A 19,689-nucleotide genomic window follows, 5' to 3' on the forward strand; every position below is an offset into this window, starting at 1 on the left:
GAGAGTTGGTTGTTAAATATTTACCAGCATACTCTTGGCTCCGAACAAAGACCTTTTCAGTTTTTCTCTTTGTATTTCTAATACCTCATAGGTAGCAGGCACTTAATAAATTCTTATTGATTGATTGGCTTTTAGATAGTAGCTGCCTAATAAGTATTTGTTGAATTGAATATATAACAACATCCTTATTTTACAAATAAGGTAACTGAGCCCTATTGTTGAATTAACTTGCTCAAAGCCATTTAGGTAGAAAGGTGCCGAGTAAAGGTCTTCTGACTCCAAATCCAGTGATCTTTCTATTCTAGCAAGGTGTTGGGTTGAGACGGTTTAAAAATACTAACTTGCAATCAGCTGTCTGGCTTTAGTTTCATCATCTGTGAAGTGGGGGTAATTAGCTAAAGTCCTGCTAAGGTACCTAAGAGCTAACATTTTCTGAGTCTACAAAAAGACCAGACTTTAAGTTTTTGATATAGAACTTTCAGGTTAATTGAAAGTATTATGCGCAAGAAAGATGCTTCTGACCATATTTAGCATAGTACCTTGTATATTGTGGACATTCAAATAAATATTGATTTAAATTGATAACTTAGTATAATTACCAGTGCAATGAACTGTTTTTTGAGGTAAAGTAAGCCCCCTTTTTCCCCACAGTCAGAAATATACAGACTTTTCTCTTGGTTTCTAGGCACTGGAAAGACCTCAACCTTGGTCAAGTATGCTGAGAGGTGGTCTGACAGAAAATTTCTCTATGTGGCATTCAACAAGAGTGTTGCAAAGCAGGCTGAAAACATGTTCCCAAGCAATGTTATCTGCAAAACTTTTCACTCCATGGCCTTCAGAGACAAAGGGAGGCTGTATGTATTGTTATTACCATCATTATTGTTGTAAATTGTTACTAGCTTGCATGTTTGTGGTGTGTATACATTCTTTGTACAGATAACATATAGAAACATAATATATAACATAGTTTATGTGATGTGTATATGACATTTGTGATCATTTATGAGCTGTACCTCACTATGATAGTAAATGGAAGGTTTAACATCATTGTCCTTATTTACAAATAGGGAATAGAGGACGAGAGCACCATCTCAATCCTCTTAACATTTTGAATGGTAGCAACACAATTTACTCAGATTTTCTCTCAATGCAAGGACACAAGCCATACCATTTTCTTTGCTACTTGTAAGCTGCCTAGACTTACCCTGCAGGGAAATATGGTGACACGGGAATGTAGCAAGGTCTATGAAGGACACATATAATCAATATTTTTTTTACTGTGAACTTGACAGTGGATTTCATGTTTCTTACCTGAGGATCAACTTATCTGAGTTCAGGGAGGCTCTTCAGCAGGTTTTGGTTTTTTTAGTCATACTTGCTCTGGAAGAATAAAGTTGTGATTTGTATCAGGTGAAAGGGAATTCACTTTGATTAAGTTTAAAGATGCTTGAAGAATTGATTAATGTAATTCTAAGTATATCCTCATTTGATCATGACAATATGATGAAGGCAGGTTAGGAATTTTGATTCCTAGCCCAATATTCTATTTTACCCATCCATCCATGTATGCATCCATCCACCCACCCACCCATACACATACTGCAGTTTACTGTTTATGAAATAACTTTGGATGTACATTACAGGTACCAGATAGCGAAGAAACTGAATCCTTTCAAGCTCACACCCTTCATGGTCAACTCTGTCCTTTCAGAAGGGAAAGCAGGGTTCACAAGGGCCAAATTAGTATGCAAGACCTTAGAAAACTACTTTGCCTCTGCCGATGAAGATTTGAACATTGAACATGTGCCCCTGTGGTGGAAGAACAGTCAGGGACAAAAGGTCATGGTAGACCACAATGAAAAGCAGGTACGTGTTGAAACTGAAATGATGGAATGTCTTAGAGATTCAGATTTGAAGAGAGTGAATGTTGACATGGTTTCACTATCAGTGTTTTTCTCTTACATTTTTCCTTGTCATCCTCTTTTTTATTTGCTTATTTTTCCTGAGGGTTCCTAAATTTACTAGAAAAATAGCAACAACAGCTATTGAATAGCAGCACCTCTTGGTCTTAAAGTTCATCACGACTGTCTGCTAGGTAGCTTGCAGATTAAACAAACTGTCAAAGTCTGGAAGTTTCAGCATTTCTTTGATATAAGAGTCTATTTCAGTGATCTCTTGATTCAGAACTTCAGAACAAAGACCTCTGCATAACCTTCTTTTCCTTTATTCAGTTTCCTGAAGATAGCTCTCATAGGGCAGATCCTCTCTGGATCCATTTCATCAGTTGAATAACATATCCCTTGATCCAACTTTTTGCCATGGATGGGACAATCTCCTAAAACATAGACTTGTTCCTATAGCAGTTGTTCCTAATGTGGCTATAATTTAAAAAATAAGTTGTATTGGGGCAGCTAGGTGGCGCAGTAGATAAAGCACTGGCCCTGGATTCAGGAGGATCTGAGTTCAAATATGGCCTCAGACACTTGGCACTTACTAGCTGTGTGACCCTGGGCAAGTCACTTAACCCTCATTGCCTTGTTTTCTTACCTCTCTCTTTCCCTCCCAGAGAACCATCCTATACAATAAATAGTATTTTTTTACAAACAAGAAAAAGAGGAAAAATCATCACAACCAATCAGTACAAATAATGTGCTATGTGCAAAACTTGTGGGTCTCTCTTTTCTACAGAGGGGTGAAATGGGAGTGTCTTCTCAGATCTTGCTCTCTCTTTTTTTTTTTTTTCCTTGGAGGCAGTTGGAGTTGTGATTTACCAGAGTCACACAGTTAGTAAGTGTCTGAGGCCAGAATTGAACTATTCTCCTGACTCTAGGGCTGGTGCTCTATCCACTCTGCCACCCAGCTGCCCCTTCAGAGCTCTTCTTTCAAACTTGCTTGTTTTTATGATTTTGCAATGTTTGGTTAGTGTGTGATGGGGCGGGGGTGGGCGGGAAGGGAAAGAGAGAGAGAGAGAGAGCTGTTTTGCATGACTGCACGTGTATAACTTATATTGAATTGCTTGAGTTCTTAGGTGGGGAGGGAGGGAGGAAGAGAATTGGGAACACAGTTTTAAAAATTGATGTGAAAATTTCTGTATACATGTAATTTGGGGAAAATTCTAAATTAATAAATTAAAAACAGAGGGAGGGAAGGGGGAGAGAGAGAGAGAGAGGAGACTCTATTTACATTGTTATGGTCACCACAGATATATTTTTTTGGTTCTGCTTACTTCACTGTGCATCAGTTCATATAAATCTTTCCAATGCTCCTCTGTATTCATCACATGCATCATTTCTTAGAAGACAGTAATATTCCATTACATTCATGTATTGCAGTTTGTTTAGCCATTCCCCATTTTATGGGCATCTACTTTGTTTCCAATTCTTTGCTGTCACAAAACGTGTTGCTATAAATATTTTGTAGTCTATGGGGACTTCTTATCAGTGATCTCCTTGGGCAAGTAAAATGAAATATCTCGTTCAGAAGTTATGGACATTTAGTCACTTTATTTGCATATTTCCAAATTGCTTTCCAAAATGGTTGCACCAGTTCATAGCTCCACCAGCTGTGGCCCAATGTAACTGTCTTCCCGTAATCCCTCCAACATTAACAAATGACAAAGTCATCTTTATCAGAGGGATTTGATAGCAAAAAGTTTTTTTTTCCCCATTTGACTACTTCTGTTCTTATCCTAGATTGATTGTTTTCAGTTACATGTAATCATGTTATCTGTTTTATCTTTTGTAATTACCTTCATCCTTTCTTTGGCTAAGAATTCATAGGGGCAGCTAGGTGGCGCAGTGGATAAAGCACAGGCCCTGGATTCAGGAGTACCTGAGTTCAAATCTGGCCTCAGACACTTGACACTTACTAGCTGTGTGACCTTGGGCAAGTCACTTAACCCTCATTGCCCCACAAAACCAAAACCAAAACAAAACAAAAAAAGAATTCATTACCCACTGAGAAGTTTATAACCTTCTGATTTTTTATATTAATATCATATAACCATTTATAATGTAGTGTGGAATATGGCATAAAGTATTGGTCTGACTAGTTTCTTTCACACTGCTTTATAGTTTTCCCAGCAGTTTTTAATCAAATAGGGAGGGCATTCCTAATTAATCATGTGTTTTCTAGTTTATTGAACACTGGGTTATTAAGTTTCATTTTTTCTGATTCTCCCTTATCTTGTCAAGGGAACCTTGATAAATCTATTTTTTAACCATCACCAGATGATTTTGATGACTACTGCTTTATATTGTAGTTTGAAATGTGGAAGTGCTATTCCCCCTTCGTCCCTATTTCTTTTCATAATTTCCCTTGATATTCTAGATCTTTTATTTTTTTGAATAAATTTTGTTTATTTTCATCAGGTTCTTTAAAGGATCCCTTTGTTAATTTAGTCTTACTACCCTACTTACTTCTAGACCCTGAGGGTATAGAGGACAGACAAGTTTTCATAGAATTTGGATATTTTCCCAATCAATCAGAATTATAGTTTGGGTTGGAAGAAAGTGTTCTAGGTTGTGACCATAGCCTTCTCCTTTCTGATGCCTTCAGTCTTTGATACTATATGATTTGCTTTCTAGAATGGTGCGTATGAAGCAGCCAGACTTTGGGAGAACATGAAAAAATTGGAAGAATGCAGAGAAGAGGCGTATCACATGACTCATGATGGTATGGGAAGTCTTCACAGAAGTCTTACACATGGAATATGGCTTGTTTACTCTGGAGACTTGAACTGTAACCTCTTGTCTCTTTTAGGTTATTTGAAACTTTGGCAACTTAGCAAGCCTTCTTTTGGTGCTTATGATGCCATCTTTGTGGATGAGGCCCAGGACTGTACTCCAGGTGACAAACCTAACATAAGTAGAAATTGTGCTTGCTCTCTCTCTCCTCCCCCCATATATGTGTATGTGTTTATATATGTATGTGTAACATCTACATAATGTATATGAATATATGTGTGTGGAAAGAGTTAACATTCTCTGACACTGACACTCAGTGTACAGTCCTGAACAATTCTCTTAAACTCTTTAGGCCTTGGTTTCTTCACCTGTAAAATGGGCATACTAACACTTTGTAAACCCTAAAGACCTTTTCACCCACATTTTTATGAGGTAGCATGGTATGGAGTGGCATGCTGAACTTGAGAGAGTTGACAGTGGCTTTGAATTTTGCCTCTCAACCTTTCTAACCATGTGTAAGTTTCACTGCCTCAGTTTACTTTTCTATATATGGTATTATTTCATAGGATTGTCATGAGGAAAGTTTTTTGTAGACCTAAAAGACCCAAATAAATATGAATTATTATCCATGCTTTAAAAAGTGGCAGTGGGGGATGGGGCAGCTAGGTGGCACAGTGGATAAAGCACCAGCCTTGGATTCAGGAGTACCTGAGTTCAAATCCGGCCTCAGACACTTGACACTTACTAGCTGTGTGACCCTGGGCAAGTCACTTAACCTCCATTGCCCTCGCCCCCCCCCCCCCCAAATGTGGCAGTGATAGAAATCATCCCCAAACCATTTGTATACTACTTTGAAATATATCATATAAAGGTAAATGTGCATACCTTTTTACTTATGTTTTGCTTCAGTTAGCATTATTAAAATATACCAGCCTTCCCTGCGAACCAGTCAGCTGAAGGCAAAGGGTCACTAATCTTAGGATGAAAATTTTGTTAGAGATAATATCCATGTGGATAATAGAGAGTTGCATGTACATGTGAATGTAGTTCTCTGAGAGATATTGTTGGTTTCCAATGGGATAAAACAAACAGGACACATTGGCTTGTTTTTTAAGGATACTTGTGCTCAGTAAATGTTTGCATCATCACAGATTGTCAGTACATATAGAGAACAGTTTATAGTTGTACTGATAAACTACATCAATGACTAATAGTATTTTTGGTTTTTATCTATTTACTTAAGAAAATGGAAGAACAAAAAGCTTATCTGTATCATGCTGGCCAGAGCTTACAAGATTTAGTTTCCTTTTTTCCTTATGAAGAAATATTTGTTTTTGTTTTATTGGCTGTAGTCCCTTGAGATCATACTCTATCTTCTCCTTTTTGGTTGTAGCCATCATAGACATAATTCTATCCCAGGCATGTGGAAAAATATTTGTAGGGGACCCACACCAACAGATCTACACCTTTCGGTATGCTATTAATGCCCTTTTTGCAGTGCCACACACACATCTCTTCTATCTTACACAGGTAAGAACTTTCTCTGCTCTCAAAGCATCATTTTTATATTTGTTTTTTTAATTGTGCTTTCCTCCCTTTGCCCTTTTGTTTGCCCAGCAGTGAATAGGTAAAGGCTTATGAGGAGGGCAGAAAAATTCTGTTAAGTTATGGGCCTGAAATATGTGCCCAAATCTTAGGTTCTGGGCCCCTCTTTTCTTTTTGTGGTTTTCTTCCTGAAGGGCAAGCAAAAGTCCACTCTCTTTTTTGCATCATTTGGGTCCTTCTAAGGAGGATTTTGTTAGGTACAATCTGTAGCTTTCTCCTCTGTATACCTACCACCAGCTTTCCTGTGCCTGGAAGTCCCAGTAGTGTTTGGAAAGGAGCTGGGGCTCTGGCAGTCCCTGCAGCCACATCATAACCCTCTGCCATAATTTTCTGTCCGATACATTGTATCTAGCCCTGCTGCGTCTCTTATAAGCCATAGCTATTGTTTTGACTTGGCTGTAATTACAGCCACGTTAGGCATGTCACATGGCTTTTTGTATGACCCATTACAAGATAAGATATTGTTCATTTTCAAATATGGAGTAGCTCAATCAATCAGACATTGAATCTGGAACCAGAACTCTGAAGTAAGAAATCTTTTGTTCAATTGAAGAGAAGCTTTCAGGATTCTATCTAAGAACCAAAAAGAAGCGGGCAGGCAGGCAGATCCTGAAGACTCTACAGTTTTTACTTCAGTAGACATTAAGAATTCTGTGTGCTCTACACAAAAATGACATAAGAAACTGTGCATGTGTGTGTGTGCGTGTATGTGGGGATGGTACACCAATAACTAATAAAAATTAGAATGAGATAAGTGAACGGAAGAGAACCAATAGAGAGGCCTAAGGAGATTCTTTTGGGAGGGTAGAGGAAGGCATCGGGGAAGGCTCTGCAGAGGTAGCAGCCTTACACAGAGGGGTGGTGAGCGTAAAGGGAAGAGGTCATGAAGACGAGGCAAGATTGGAAAACAGCAATAGCCTAGTTTGGCTAGAACAAAGCTTCTTAAAGTGGGGGGGTCCTGAAAAATTTGGCAGCAAATGTTTGATTTGGATGCCTGTTTTATATACCTAAATTATATCCCTAGGGTCATATAAAAATTCCTCTGGTGAAAGGGAGTCGTGAGTGGAAGCAGTTTAAGAAGCCCTGAGCTAAAGTATAGATGCTTGGCAATTGATAGCGATGGAAATGAATTGTCCTGAGTTGGGGGTGAGGGGAGTCATCAGATGCCTTAAAGTTTGCATGGCCTTTTATCAGAGCCAGATAGCAAATTGATACAAGCATGAATTCTTGAAAATGGCAGGTACCTGGTTATGTATACAGGGGTGACTTAGAAAGCTCCTTTGAATGTGTCATCGATTCCTTTGGCAGTCAGAAAATTGTTTTCACATGGATAAAATAGGATTACAAAGGAAATCAGTTGTACTGAAAGAAAGATGTCATTTTCCCCCCATCCGAGTTCATGAATCTCTTGGGCCTTGGTAGAGTACCTCTGGTCTAGAGAGAAGGCAGATAGAACACAAAAGGGGAATGTTGCTATAGTGCTTGGATGTGAATGGGTCCTTAACCAAGGTTAGAGAAGTAGTGTGGTATAGGCGGATAGAAGTTCTGGATTCAGATTCTACTTCCAGTATCTGCTATATACTGGGGAAAATACTTTAATCTCTTACTTTGTTTACTTATCTGCAAAATGTACATATGGTTCTGTGAAGAGCCAGTTCTAGATCTGTGATCTTCTGACATCAAGGGGAAGGCCCAAGAATTTAAAAGGAAGGAATGTAGGTGAGAAACATAATGGCAGATACAATTCAAAGAATTTGCATCATAGGGAAAGGAGATAGGATATGTCCAAGAATCGTAACATCACAGTAGCTTGGAGCTGAATTAGATTCTATACCACTCATTTTGCATTCCCCCCTTGCTGTGCCTCTCCATCCCCATCCCCAGCCCAGTGAATACCTTCTTCAACAACCTGTAATGGTCTCCAGCTTTAAGGTTTCACAAGTAGTCCAGATTTTAACTCAGGGCTTCTGACTCCATATTCAACATTGTTTCCACTGTACCATACTGCCTACATTCAGATTCTACTGGAATGCCTTTAGTGATTGAGAAATTACTACCTCATGAAACATTTTTAAATGGCTCTGAGGTTTCAATCCTGGATAACTGGGAGAATGGTGTTTGAAAGATTTGAAAACGGGGCAGCTAGATGGCGCAGTGGATAGAGCACCAGCCCTGGATTCAGGAGTACCTGAGTTCAAATCCGACCTCAGACACTTAACACTTATTAGCTGTGTGACCCCAGGCAAGTCACTTAACCCCAATTGCCTCACCAAAAAAAAAAAAAAAAAAGATTTGAAAACACAGTCAATAGTTTCTTGGGAGACAACATAATAACCAGACTCTAGTTAGAGCTCATCATCAGATTCATACTTGAAGGCTTTCCAGCTTGATAGAACATGCTAGAGCATTCTCCTGGCATAGAGGCAATTAGGTAGTACAGCACTTAGAATGTTGAACCTGGATTCAGGAAGACCTGAGTTCAAATCCTGCCTCAGACACTTACCAGCTCTGTGAACCTGGGCAAGTCTCTTAATCACTTCTTGCCCCAGTTTTCCTCATTTGTAAAATGGGGATAATGATAGCAACTATCTCCCAAGGTTGTTTTAAGTATCAGATTTCTCAAGCACTATGCAAATGATGGCTATTGTTACAGCCTTTGAAAACCTAGAGTCACTTTTATATCATGTGTGTAGGACTTTAGTGGAAAATGGACCAAATGGTGGATCACCTATTTATTGTACAAAGACCAGTCTTTCTAAGGTTGGAAGAGTTCATCTCTAGGTTGGTTATATAGAATAGTGAATTTGTCAGCCATGGCAACCTTCCAAAACTTAACTACTAAGTGATAAAGGGGTTACTATGTGCATCAATGGAGAGAATGACCACTGAAAAAATTATAGATCCATAAAGTACTAAATGGTAAATTTAGGTACAGGTAGTTTTATTTTTTAAAAAAATTTCCAAATATCCCTTCCACATAGGGTGAGTCAGAAATTATGTTTAGCAAAGCAAATGAGTTCAGCTAAGTAACATACTAGTAATTATTATCCTCCTTGAAATGCTGAGAATTCTAGTGCATGTCTTTATTAAGATTAATTTACTATTGGTGTCGCTTGCTGGTAGGAATGTGTTGTATGCTGGGATGCAGCTACTAATTCTTTTGTCCTCTTGATTCTTCTCAACAGAGTTTTAGGTTTGGTGCTGAAATTGCTTATGTGGGAGCTACCATCTTGGATGTTTGCAAGAAAGTCAGGAGGAAGACTTTGATTGGGGGAAACCAAAAGAGTAAGACTCTAGTTCCTCTGGTTTATGGGTTCTAAAAATTAATTTCTTTCTTTACCATAGAATATATGTTTCTTTCTCAAAAGGTACCATGAGAGGCAGTTCAGAAGGACAAGTTGCCTTGTTGTGCCGAACCAATGCAAGTGTGTTTGACGAAGCAGTACGGGTGACAGAAGGGAAAGCTCCCTCAAGAATATATTTGATTGGGGTAAGAGTGAATTTCTTTTGGCTGCTTCATGCACTGAAACTTTTGAGAGAAACATACTTTCTCCTATGAAAGGAAAATACCTGGTGCAAGAGATCTAAATTGATTAGCTAAATTATGGAAGGAAGAATTTATTTGATTGTTGGAAATTTCTGTTGTTGACCTCTTTCATTTGTCAGTTAGGTAGTAATATGATGGAAGTTTCTACTTCTAGGAGGACTAGCTTATTTTGACTAAATATTGAATCCCAGTAACTGAAAGACCCTTCTGTACCCACTCTTTTAAAAATGTAGGCCCTCATCTCACATGCATATTTCTTTTTTCGGGTCTCCAGCCATTTGTTGTCATTATTCATTGCTGCAGAATTGATCAGGATGACCACACATAGCCCAAAAGCACTGCTGAAATCTACTGAATAGAGCTTTGGACTGAGGGTTTGGAAGCCAGAAGCTTTAGTTCTGCTTTCGACTTTGAGTGCCATGGGACAAATCACTTCATATCTGTCAAGAAGATACCAGTATCTCCTTTTTTTTCCACAGAGAATTTGGGAATATCGGGTGAAGATTAGGTTTCTGAAGGGAAGTTGCCATGCCATATAAATCCAAAACACTAATATTTTCCAAGGTCCTTTTATATGCATCATAATACAAATAATACTTTTTAAACATTACACATACTGAACATTTTGCAAAATCCAGTTGATTACTTCCCTTCTTGACTACCCATAACACAACTGAATGTACTAAAAGTTATAGAACTTGATTATATCCAATCAAATACTTTGATGCATAGTCCCTGGTATTTTCTCAGTATTTTATATATATGTGTGTGTGCATGTTTTGTTTTCCTGAGAAGACTGAGTTCCTTCAGGACGTGGACCATGTAATAAACTTCTTTGTATCCTTTATGGTGATAACACAACAAGTCCTGTAGCTCATTATTTGCAGCAGGGTAGAAGAACTTTAGCTATGGGGAAATTCAGAAAGAAGAATCACCTGAAACTGAGCTTACAACAGACTTTTATAGCCTATGGAAAGCAACTTGTTTTGTCTCCCGTCTTGCAAATGGTGCTGGATAACTTATTCCATTCTGTGTTTAGCTCTGCAAGTAAAACTGGACTTTTTGTTTACTTGTAGGGTAGGCTAAACTCAGATTCTGAGAAGGGTATGTGGCTGTTTTACCTAAAATGTCTAGAGAGAAGAAGGATACAGTGCCTTTCTTTCTGGGCCCCTACAGCATCTAGCATTGTGGAGCACAGAGTAGGTACTCAGTAGGAGTTGAATTAAATTTAATTAAATGGACCTGGGCCTTACCTATTTGGGGTTTATCTTTTAAAATGAAGTATGACACAGGATTTTTTTAGTAGTACCCTCCACCAAAAACATGATAAATGTGTGTACTTAAATAATTATTTATCTTGCCATGTGCCACCATATGTTCCTAAAAAGTAGCTTCCTCTAATTAAACAAAGGTACAGAACAGATGCCTTGGCTTTGCTGAGAACTTTGAGGAGCTAATAGTTGAAGCAAAACACCCGAATTGGCTATCCCGAGTTCTCAAGGTGCAATAAAACCCAGTGATGCCTTTCAGTCTTGACCTGCTTATTGTTTTATGCTTCTATTACACTTAGAGTTTGTTTCTGAAAAAATCACTTTGTTTCAGAGTTTCAATACACTTGCTTTACTTTGTTTTACTTTTTAAAAATCCAAACCTTCAAACCTCAAAACCTTTTTCAGGGAACTAAATCATTTGGATTGGACAGATTCATTGATATTTGGATCCTTCTTCAGTCAGATGAGGAGCAGAAGAAACGTGAGTACCCTGGTGGTCCAGGTTCAACAGAATAAGCATTGGGGATGAGATCTGAATGTTTTTCCATTGTGTAGTATCTGCTTAACTGAATTGTTCTCTTTCAGGGGAAAGGGTATTATTCCTTTCTGATGATACTTAGTGAATAAAGCAGGATTTGATAATTTATTTAAGATTCTTACCCCTGGTCTCTACTTTTCTGGTAGTAGAAGGAGTCCTGGATTTGAATCCTAGTTCTGTTACTTGATTCCTATGTGACATTGAGCAAAGGTTTTGCAGTTTCCTCATCGGTCATGAAACAATGGTGTTGAAATCGCTGTCTCTCTCAGGTCCCTTTCAGGTTTCATCTCTTTTGAATAAGGCATGAGAGGCAGCCATGGTATAGTAGAAAGAGTGCTGGCTCTGGAGTTAGAGGACCTAGATTCAGTTCCTGCCTCTGTCATTTACTACCTTTGTGACTTTGAGCAAGCCACTTCTTTCTGCAAGTCCTGTTTCTTTTCCCTCTTAAAACTCTCAGAACCTCCCGAAACGTTTGACTCAATGCTTGTTTTTCTTATTTAACTCCCTTGATACCCTTTGAAGACATTAAGGTTTTTGCTGCTTCTTTTAAAATGTTAGCATCATCAGATGACCCCTTCACTATTGCTCAAATGAATATATCTTAATGGGTTTCACAAATACTTTGTGTTTGCATTTCAGAGTTCCTGCTCAGCTTTGGTCTTTTCATCAAAGATGTTTGAAAGTCTTCTATTTCATTAAAGGTCCATTTTCCCCTGTAGACTCAGCTTTGCAGGGTAAGTTAGTCTTGATTGTAAGCTTCTCTCTTCTGCCTTTTGGAATATTGTATTCCAAGGTATCCTCTCATTTATAGTAGACATTATCAGGTATTTTATTATCCTCATTGAAATTCCTTGGTACTTTGAAGTTTTTTTCGGCTTCTTGCAGTATTTTTTCTTTGTCATACAAGCTGTGGATTTTGGCTATGGTATTTCTCAGACTTCTCTTTTTGCGAGTCCTTTCAGGATGTGATTGGTGGATTCTTTCTTTCTCTCCTTAGCTCTCTGATTCTATAGTAGATCTGGGTAGTTTTCACTAGTGATTTCTTGAAATAAAGTATCTGGGTTTATTTTTTTTTTTAATTTTAATTTTTTTAAAGCATGACTTTCAGGGAATCCAGTGATTTTTTAAAAAAAATTATCTCTCCTTGAACTATTTTTCAGGTCAGTATTTCTGATTGGAGGCACCTTATATTTTCTTCTGTTTTTTTCAGTCTTTTGATTTTGTTCTAATATTTCTTAACTGTCTCATGGAGTAACTGATTTCTCTATGTTTATTCTGGTCTTTAGGAATTCTTTTACTTGGGCTCTATCTGTTGTAAAGTATTTATTCTCCTTTCAGTTTTTTCCTCTAGAGCTCTGACTATTTCCTTATATATACTTATTTAGTTGTTGTGAAAAGTCCTATTTTTTCCTTTTAGTTTCTACTTCTGGTCGTTATGGAGTTACTCTTCCCTTGTAGGATGGATTTTTGTGTTTCTCTGGATCTGTTCTCTTATAGCTGTTACCCTTGTGTAGGCCTCCATCACTCCATGTCTGGACTATTGCACTAGTCTTCTGGTTTGTCTCCCTACCTCGAGAGTCTCTCCACTCAGCTACCAAAATGATCTTTCCAAAGCACAGGTTTAATAATGTTATCTCCTGCTCAGTAAAATTCATTGGGCTCCTAGTGCTATTCCTGCATCAAATATAAAATCTGCCTGACTTTTAAAGCTGTTTACTACCTGGCCCTTTCCTACCTTCCTAGTCTTCTTACACTTCACTTCCTCCATAACTGGAATGCTCTCCTTCACTTCTATCTCATGGCTTCCCTGGCTTTTTTCAAAGTTCAGCTCAGATCCCACTTTCTGCAATAATCTTTTCTCTAATCACCCCCTTCATGTACCTTCCTTCTGATACTACCTCTCACTTACACTGAATATATTTTGCATGTACTTAGTTGTTTACAGGTTGTCTCTCCCATGAGAATCTGACCTCCTTGAGGGCAAGGGCAATGCTTTTGCTTTTCTTTGTATCCCAGGGGCTTAGCACACAGTGCCTGGACAATACATAGTAAGTTCTTAGAATACTCAAAAGGCATTGCTTATTCTGTTGTATATTCTATTCTTCCTAAAGAAATTAGAAAGCATTTCATCCTGATTCTTTTGTCTTCTGTGTCTTCAGTTTCCTTAGTTCTTCAGCCTTAGTTCCTGAATTTGTGGGACTTTGTGCCAGGGCCAGGCTCTACCCTCTGTTATACTTTTGTGTGAGGTTGTCATGTCTGCTTGGTGATGACCTGAATCATTTAGCTTCCTCTTCTGACTTCTGTCTTCTGGAGTTTGGCCCTTTGGATCTTTGAAGGCCTTCTCTGGTTCTTAAGGACAAAATGATAAAGACCTTGCAGCCCCTTACCCCGAGGCATCCTCATCTAATCCTAACCCTATCAACCCAGACTCTTATCAACTTTACTGGTTGCTATTGCTTCTGGTGACTTCCGAGATAGCTCCAGTGGAACTTTTCTGTAGGGGACAATCTTCTAGCTCTTATTGCCTTCAGATACAAAGCCCCTTTCTCAGTTTTGCATAAGTCTAATAGAAAGATAAACAAAAAGGAAAACAGAGAACTGAATAATTTACTGAAAAAAAAAACCAGAACTAAAAGACATGGCATCTTCTAAATAGGACTGCAAAAGAATCTCCGTATTTTTACCAGATGGAGCTTATAAAAATTGACTGTATATTAGGATACAGAGATATTGCAAACAGATGTAAAAAGGCAAAAATAGTAATTACATCCTTTATAGACAATAATGCAGTAAAAATAGTAATCAATTCAGGGACCAGAAAGGAAAACCAGAGAGTCAAATGGAGACTTAACAATGAAATCCACAATAATAAGGGGATTGAACAAATCATAGAAACAATTAATAATGATATTAAAGAAAGTAGTGATGAAATAACATCAAACTCTTGGATGCAGCTAAAGAAATCCTTAGGGGGGAATCATATTGCTATAAATATACATTAATAAAATAGAAAAAGAAAATTAATTAGTTGAATATGCATGAAAACCCCAAAACCAACATAAACTAAAATCAGCATAAAAGAGGAGATATCAAAATTGGATGATAAATAAACTGAAGACTAAAAAAAAGCTAGAAATAATTTTTAAAATCTTAAAACCTAGTTCAGTGAAAGGACTTACAAAATTGATAACCTCTTGCTAATCTGATTAAAAAGAGGGCAGAGACAATAGCAAATGAACATGGTGAAATTTTAATAAAACAAGAAATAAAAAGAATAATCTGAGCCTGTTTTGCAGTTATATGTTACCAAAACTGAAAACACAAAAGAACCATAAAAACACCTTCAAAGATATAAAATATCCAAACTTAGAGAAGACCAAATACAGATCTTAACTATCCCAATCTCAGAAAAAGAAATAGAAGGAAATAGGTATTTATGTAGTGCCTACTATATGACAGACACTGTAACTAAGCACTCTCTACAAATATTCTCTTTAGATCCTCAAAAATAGCCTTGCAAGAGAGGTGCTGTTATCCCTATTTAACAGTTGAGGAAACTGAGGCAAATAGATGTTAAGTGACTTGCTCAGGGTCACTTGGTAAGTGTCTGAGGCCAGATTTGAACTCAGGTCTTCCTGACTCCAGGCCCAGTTCTCTTATCTTCTGAACCATCAGTTTCCTCAAAAGAATTGTTGTTCAGTCATGTCCAATTCATTGTGACCCCATTTGAAATTTTCTTGGCATAGATAACTGGAGTGGTTTGCCATTTCCTTTTCTAGCTCATTTTACAAATGAGGAAATTGAGGCAAACAGGTTAAGTGACTTGCCCAGGGTCACATAGCTAGTGTCTGAATCCAGATTTGAACTCGGGAAGATGAGTCTTTCTGGCTCCTGGCCCAGCATTCTATCCATTGCACCACTTAGATACGTCCAAGGGGAATTGTCAATGAACAATACTTTTGGTTCTGATGGATTCACAGGAGAATTCTTTCACTCTTTCAGAGAATAAAAATGGCTACTTATATTTCACAAATTAGTCTCTAAAATTGAAAAATAAAGCACTCTAACAAAAACTTTTGTATGAGATATAGTCCTAATACTTAAACCAGAGAAAGATTAAAAACAGAAGAATTCTAGATCAATATTATTAATGGATATTGATTAAAAAGTTTTAAACAAAATTATGTCAAACAGACAACAGCAATTTATCCAAGAAAACATTCACTGTTACCTAGTGGAATTTATCCTGGGGATCTAAGGATGATTCAGCATTCAGAAAACAAAGTATAGGCATAGAGATTTTCTTTTTAATTTCATAAAAAACATGTGTCTAAAACCAAAAGCAAGTATCATGTGAAATGGGAATACAGGATCCTTACTCTACCCACTTTTATTTGATATAGTTCTGGAAAGGCTAGTGATAGCAATAATACAAGAAAAAAAATTTAAAACATAAAGATAGGAGAGAAGATAAAACCATTCCTATGTATAGATGATAGAGGAATCAGCAAAGATACTGTTTGTGACAGTAGATTTGGCAAAGTTCCAGGCTACAGCATAAACCCTCAAAAATCAGCTGCCTGTCTATATAACAAAATCCAACAGGGAAAAATGGAAAGGGAAATCTCATTCCAAATAATTACTAAATGCCTAAGATATCTTGGGATCAATCTACTAAAACAACCAAAAGACTCAAATGAAAATGTTCTATAAAGAAATGAAGAAAAGCTTTTTAAAAATAGCTGGAGGATTATTCAGTGCTCATGGCTGTGTCGTGCTACTATAATAAAAATAGCAATACTAGGAAAGTTAATGTACACTTTTAATGCTATACCATTCAGTTTATCAAGTGGATACTTTATAAAACTTGATGAAATAATAACAAAATTCATTTAGAAAAAAAGCTAGCCTATCAAGACAAATATTGAAAAGAAGTATGGACCAGGGGAGAATAAAATTTCCAGTCTGTAAACTGTATTATAAAACAGCTGACATTAGAATTATCTGGTATTAAAGATATCCCCCAAAAGAGAAAAAGACCTATCTGTACAAAAATATTTATAGCAGCTTTTTTTGCGGTGGCTAAGAATTAGAAATCAAAGGAATGCCCATCAATTGCGGAATGGCTAAACAAGCTGTAGTATATGGTGGCGATGGAATATTATTGTATTATAAGAAATGACAAGCAGGATGATTTCAGAAAGGCCTGGAAAGACTTGTATGAACTGATGTATAGTGAAGAGAGCAGAACCAAGAGAACATTGTGCACAGAGACAGCAATATTGTTTGATGAAAAACTTTGAAATACTTAACTGTTCTCAACAATACAATGATCCAAGACAATCCCAAAGGACTATTGATGAAACGTACTATCCACCTCCAAAGAAAGAACTGCTATTTATGGAACACAGACTGAAGAATGCTATTTTTTACTTTCTTTCATAAAAAGCAGTCTGGCAGAAATTCAGCTTTGCCTAACATCTTATGCCATATTCCACAATACATTCTAAATGGAAAGATTATCTTAATATTAAAGATCATACTATTAAAAAAAAATTGGGGCAGCTAGGTGATATCATGTATAGAGTCCTGGACCTGGAATCAGGAATACTCCTCCTGAGTTCAAATCCAGCCACATTAACTGTGTAACCCTGGGCAAGTAAGTTACTTAACATGTTTGCCTCAGTTTTCTTATCTGTAAAATGAACTGGATAAGGAAATACTCTAGTATCTTTTCTAAGAAAACCCCAAAAAGGGACTTGGAAGAGTTGGACACAACTGAAAACTCAATAACAACAAAAAATAAAAACATTAGAAGAGAACATACTTTCCATAGCTATGGCTAGGAGTTGCATTCAAGCCATTCTCCAGTAGATAAGTGTTCTAAGGATGTGAACAAACGATTCTCAAAGAAGAATTACAAACTGTTAACAGGTGCAAGAAAGAGTGCTCCAGATCACTAATAAGAGAACCTTACATCAAAACAACTCTGTGGTTTCACCTTATACCCTGCAAACTGAGAACGATGATAAAAGATGGCAATAGTTAATACTGACAGGTTGTGGGAAGATAGACGCCTTAGCACATTGCTAGTGGAAGTGTGAATTGATAAAATCATTTTGGGAAGCAATTTGGAGTTAAACAAGTAACTAAAATGTCCCTACTCTTTGAAGCAGAGATTCTGTTTATATAATTCCTGGCTTTGTTTTTGGCAGGTGTACTCCAGATATTTTATACTGTTTAGAGTTATTTTAAATAGGGTATCTTTTACTATCTCTTCCTGAAGGGTTTTGTTTGTGATATGTAGGAATGCTGATGATTAATGTGGATTTACTTTATATCTTTATTAATTGTTTCAACTAACTTTTTCATTGAGTCTTTGGGATTTTCTAAGTATATCATCATATTGTTTGCAAAAAGAGAGTTTTATTACTTCATTCCATATTCTGATTCCTTCTATTTCTTTTTCTTCTCGTTATTGTTATTGCTTGGATTTCCAGTACGATATTGAATAATATTGATGATAGTGGGCATCCTTGTTTCACACCTCATCTTACTGAGAGGGTTTCTAGCTTATTTCCATTACAAATAATGCTTGCTGATAGTTTTAGATAATTTTTTAAAATCAATTTAAGGGAAAATCCACTTATGCCAATAGTTTCAAATGTTTTTTAATAGAAATGAGTATCTTATGTTACCAAAAACTTTTTCTGCATCTATTGATATAATATTCTTTAAACTTTTATTATTGGTACAATAAATTATGTTAATAGTTTTCCTTATGTTAAGCCATCTCTTGCATTCCTGGTATAAATCCCACTTGATGTATATATTTTGTGATATATTGTTATAATCTTTTAGCTATCAATTTTTTTATAATTTTTGCATCCATTTTCATTAATGAAATTGGCCTGTAATTTTATTTCTCTGTTTTTACTCTTCCTGGTTTAGGTCAGTATTACATTTATTTCATAAAAAGAACTAGGTAGAATCTTTTCTTTGCCTATTATTCCAAATAATTTAATCAATATTGGAATTAGTTTATCTTTAAATGTTTGGTAGAATTCACTTATAAATCCATCTGGTCCTAGTGCTTTTTTCTCAGGAAACTTATTTATATTTTCCAGTGAAAAAAATTAAAACAATTTATAATCATGTGAAAACATACTCTAAATCATTATTGATTAGAGAAATGCAAATTAAAACAGCTTTGAGGTATCATTTTACATCTACCAGATTGGCTAAAATGATTGGAGGGCAAAGTGACAAATGTTGCAGTTGTGGAATAATTGGGACATTATTGGTGGAATTGTGAACTTACCCAACCATTTTGTAGAGCAAGCTGGAATTATGCCCAAAGAGTTATTAAACTTTGATCCACAATTCCACTATTAGGTCTATTTCCAAAGATAATTAGGGAAAAAGGAAAAGCATCTATATGTTCTAAAATGTTTATAGCAGCTCTCTTTGTGGCGGCAAAGAACTGGAAATTGCAGGGATGCCCTTTGATTGGGGAATGACTGAACAAGTTGTGGGATATGATCGTGATGGAATATTACTGTGCTATAAGAAATGATGACTTCAGTGATCTTAGAAAAACATGGAAAGACTTGCATGAATAATGAACAGTGAAATCAGGAGAACTGAGAACATTGTATGTAGTAACAGCAATATTGTTTTAAGAATGACTGAGCAAATAAGTCATTTTGACTCATTAACATTTTGATTTGTTAATTTTGACATATTAACTATAAATGACATATGAAGGACATATGACATATGCTATTTTGGCTCCAGAGAAAGAACTGTTAAATGGAAGTATGTATAGAATAATTTTACATGTATATACCTATTTGTGTCTAATGGTAGCCATCTCTAATGGGGGGGGGGAGAAGAAAAAAAATTTACATGATAACTTCATTCTATTTGTTTTGTTTTGTTTTGTTTTGTTTTTAAGTGAGGCAATTGGGATTAAGTGACTTGCCCAGGTAGGTAGTAAGAGTGTCTGAGGCCGGATTTGGACTCAGGTCTTCCTGACTCCAG

General features: G+C 36.7%; 1 protein-coding gene across 1 annotated transcript in view; it reads left to right on the top strand.

Annotated features, from left to right (window-relative positions):
• The window catches only part of FBH1 (F-box DNA helicase 1), a 78,390-nt gene that overhangs the window by 42,603 nt on the left and 16,098 nt on the right, over nucleotides 1–19,689 (top strand). The window contains 8 exon segments of the mRNA XM_043965402.1: nucleotides 686–854; nucleotides 1,644–1,866; nucleotides 4,587–4,674; nucleotides 4,762–4,848; nucleotides 6,079–6,215; nucleotides 9,476–9,575; nucleotides 9,659–9,780; nucleotides 11,514–11,589. Of these exon segments, the coding sequence (XP_043821337.1) occupies nucleotides 686–854; nucleotides 1,644–1,866; nucleotides 4,587–4,674; nucleotides 4,762–4,848; nucleotides 6,079–6,215; nucleotides 9,476–9,575; nucleotides 9,659–9,780; nucleotides 11,514–11,589 (1,002 nt within the window).

This window comes from Dromiciops gliroides, chromosome 5 (genome assembly GCF_019393635.1).
Source record: "Dromiciops gliroides isolate mDroGli1 chromosome 5, mDroGli1.pri, whole genome shotgun sequence".
Taxonomy (NCBI): Eukaryota; Metazoa; Chordata; class Mammalia; order Microbiotheria; family Microbiotheriidae; genus Dromiciops; species Dromiciops gliroides.